Raw genomic sequence first — 3,354 nt, forward strand, 5'->3', positions numbered from 1 at the left:
GGAGGTGAGTGGGGGCTGGGAGGGAGGTGAGTGGGGCCGGGAGGTGAGTGGGGGCTGGGAGGGAGGTGAGTGGGGCTGGGAGGTGAGTGGGGGCCGGGAGGCGAGTGGGGCCGGGAGGGGAGTGGGGGCTGCGGTGGCTCACCTGCCCCCGTGTGCCCCGCAGTGCGCCAGGTCCGGCTTGTGCGGGGCCTGCAGGCGGCAGAGGCGTGGGAGCAGGGCACGGCCACCATGGAGGTGGAGCTGTCGCACGACCGCGTGGAGGGCAGCTGGACGCGAGACGGCGTGCGGCTGCAGCCCGGGCCCACGTGCCAGCTGGGCGTGCAGGGCCCCATCCACACTCTCATGCTGTCGGGGCTGCGGCCGCAGGACAGCGGCCTCATCGCCTTCAAAGCGGAGGGCGTGCACACGTCCGCGCGGCTCACGGTCACCGGTGCGTGGGCAAGGGCGGGCCCCACTCCCAGCGCGCCCGCCTCGGTCCCGGAGGAGGGCAGGGTGGTGGGTGTCGTTCCCAGAACTCCTGTGGGATGTCACGCATCGCAGGCCCCGCCTCTCACCTCTCCCTTCCTGCCAACCTAGAGCTGCCTGTGAGGTTCAGCCGTCCCCTGCAGGATGTGGTGGCCACGGAGAAGGACAGGGTGACTCTGGAGTGTGAGCTGTCTCGCCCCAACGTGGACGTGCGCTGGCTGAAGGTGGCTCGGGCTGCTCCCGCCCCTCACCGGGGGCTGGTAGGGGAGGGGCTCCCCCACCGGGCACCTCCCGTGCCTGACCCGACCTCGCTCCTGCTCAGGACGGCGTGGAGCTGCGGGTGGGCAAGACAGTGGGCATGGTGGCCCAGGGCGCGTGCCGGAGTCTAGTCATTTTCCGCTGCGAGCTTGGTGACCAGGGCGTGTACGTGTGCGACGCTCGTGATGCACAGAGCTCAGCCTCCCTCAAGGTGCAAGGTGGGCCGATTAAGGGTCGGGGTCTGCTGGGCCAGAGCAGCATGTACCAGCAAGGTGCTTAGCCCTCTGGCTCCACCCCTGCCCTGCACCTCTCAGCGATCTGGGTGGAGGGGAAGGGGGAGCTCTGTGCATCCAGGAGTGGCACCGCCTTCTCGCCACCCCAGGCCGCAATGTCCAGATCGTGACGCACCTGGAGGATGTGGAGGTGATGGAAAAGGAGGGTGCCACGTTCTCCTGCAAGATCTCTCACGACGAGGTGCCGGCCCAGTGGTTCCGGGAGGGCAGTAAGCTCCGGCCCAGTGACAACGTGCGCATCCGCCAGGAAGGTGCGCCGCTGGGCAGGCCTCCGGAGGGTTCCCTCCACTGTCCCCGGGCCCTGCTCCCCCAGCACTGACTGGCCTGTGTTTCCAGGAAGGACGTACACCCTCATCTACCGGAGGGTCCTGGCAGAAGATGCAGGGGAGATCAAATTTGTAGCTGAAAATGCAGAATCGCGAGCCCAGCTCCGTGTCAAAGGTGAGGGAGCCCAGGGGTGAGTGTGCACTGCACAGTGTGTGTGAACACACGGTTTTGGGGCCTTACAGGGGCTGACAGGCCAGCTGTCCCAGGACAGCAATGACCCAGGAGGAGGACAAGGAGGTACTGCCTCCTCACCAGGAAGACAGGGGCTCGGAGAGGCCGCTCAGGAGGCTGCAGGAAATCCTTCCTCCTGGGACTGTAGCAATGCTGAGAAGGGGTGTGGGGTCCCAGCCCGTGGTGAGCATGAGGCCTTAACAGGTGGCCCTGGTGACAGGTCATAAAGGAGGGAGGGTCTGCAGCAAGTCTGGGCGAAGGTGTATGAGGCTTGGATTTGCTTGTTGCAGGATTGTGTGGGGCAAGAGGTGGGGATGTGGAGGGGTGGGGCAGGGGTGGGGCAGGGTGTGGCAGGTGAGCTAGTCAAGAGCCAGGGCACTTGGTGCAGGGGTGTGTGTGTATGTGCGTGCGCCCACCCTTCTACTAGTCAGCTGTGTGCAGTAGGTCCCAGAGTAGCAGAGGGTGACACCTGGCCTAGCCACCTGCTGACCCCAGTGGAGGGGCTCCAGCCTGCCCCTTGGAGGTTGCACAGGCAGAACACCCAGACCCGAGTGGGCAGAGGGGCTACGCAGAGTTCCCGGGTCACTGAGTGTCCCTCACCCTGTTCCCGGGTCCCTCACCCGGTGTCTCCTCCCCACACCGCACCGCAGAGCTGCCGGTAACCATCCTGCGCCCACTTCGGGACAAGATAGCCATGGAGAAGCACCGTGGTGTGCTGGAGTGCCAGATGTCCAGGGCCAGCGCCCAGGTGCTGTGGTTCAAGGGCAGCGTGGAGCTGCAGCCAGGGCCCAAGTACGAGATGGTCAGCGACGGCCTCTACCGCAAGCTGATCATCAACGACGTGCAGCCGGAGGACGAGGACACCTACACATGCGACGCCGGCGATGTGAAGACCAGTGCCCAGTTCTTCGTGGAAGGTGCAGGCAGGGCCCCGCGGATTACCCCCCCGCCCCGTGCCTGTGCTGTGCCTGTGGCTGCTGGCGGGCCTCCCTGTGGGACAGCGGCATGACCAGCCCCTCGCCCACAGAGCAATCCATCACCATCGTGCGGGACCTGCAGGATGTGACGGTGATGGAGCCGGCACCCGCCTGGTTCGAATGTGAGACCTCCATCCCCTCCGTGCGGCCGCCCAAGTGGCTCCTGGGAAAGACGGTGCTCCAGGCCGGGCCCACGGTGGCCATGGAGCAGGAGGGCACGGTGCACCGGCTGACGCTGCGGCGTACCTGCTCCACCATGACCGGGCCGGTGCACTTCACCATCGGCAAGTCGCGCTCCACCGCCCGCCTGGTGGTCTCCGGTGAGCGTGCGCTGGGGCGAGGGGGCGGCAGGCAGACTTGCCACAGGGCGGGTTGTGGGACACCCCGCGGCCCCTCGGCTGACGGCTGAGGCAGCGCTGCCCTCTCCCCTCCCGCGGCAGACATCCCCATGGTGCTCACGCGGCCCCTGGAGCCCAAGGTGGGGCGCGAGCTGCAGTCGGTGGTCCTGTCCTGCGACTTCAAGCCGCCCCCCAAGGCCGTGCAGTGGTACAAGGGGGACACGCCCCTGGCGCCCTCCGACAAGTACAAGATGACACTGGAGGGCCACATGGCGGAGCTGCGTGTCCTCAGGCTCACGCCTGCAGACGCCGGCGTCTACCGGTGCCAGGCCGGCAGCGCACAGAGCAGCGCCGAGGTCACAGTGGAAGGTGTGGAGGGCGCACGGGGTTCCCGCGGGGAAGGGTCTCCGCCGGGGGAAGGTCCACGTGGGGGGGGTAGAGAGTCCAGGGGTGAAGGTTCGTGGCAAGGGGTGGTGAGGGTCCCCGGGGGGAAGGTCCCCGGAGGAGAGTCTCCGCTGGGGTGAG

At 67.3% G+C, this 3,354-nt stretch overlaps 1 protein-coding gene across 1 annotated transcript in view; it reads left to right on the top strand.

Annotated features, from left to right (window-relative positions):
• OBSCN (obscurin, cytoskeletal calmodulin and titin-interacting RhoGEF) overlaps positions 1-3,354 on the top strand; it is a 147,502-nt gene that overhangs the window by 70,897 nt on the left and 73,251 nt on the right. The window contains 8 exon segments of the mRNA XM_029941729.1: positions 164-430; positions 577-689; positions 788-941; positions 1,106-1,267; positions 1,353-1,457; positions 2,165-2,431; positions 2,542-2,811; positions 2,932-3,198. Coding sequence (XP_029797589.1) covers positions 164-430; positions 577-689; positions 788-941; positions 1,106-1,267; positions 1,353-1,457; positions 2,165-2,431; positions 2,542-2,811; positions 2,932-3,198 — 1,605 coding nt within the window.

This window comes from Suricata suricatta, chromosome 6 (genome assembly GCF_006229205.1).
Source record: "Suricata suricatta isolate VVHF042 chromosome 6, meerkat_22Aug2017_6uvM2_HiC, whole genome shotgun sequence".
NCBI classification, from domain to species: Eukaryota; Metazoa; Chordata; class Mammalia; order Carnivora; family Herpestidae; genus Suricata; species Suricata suricatta.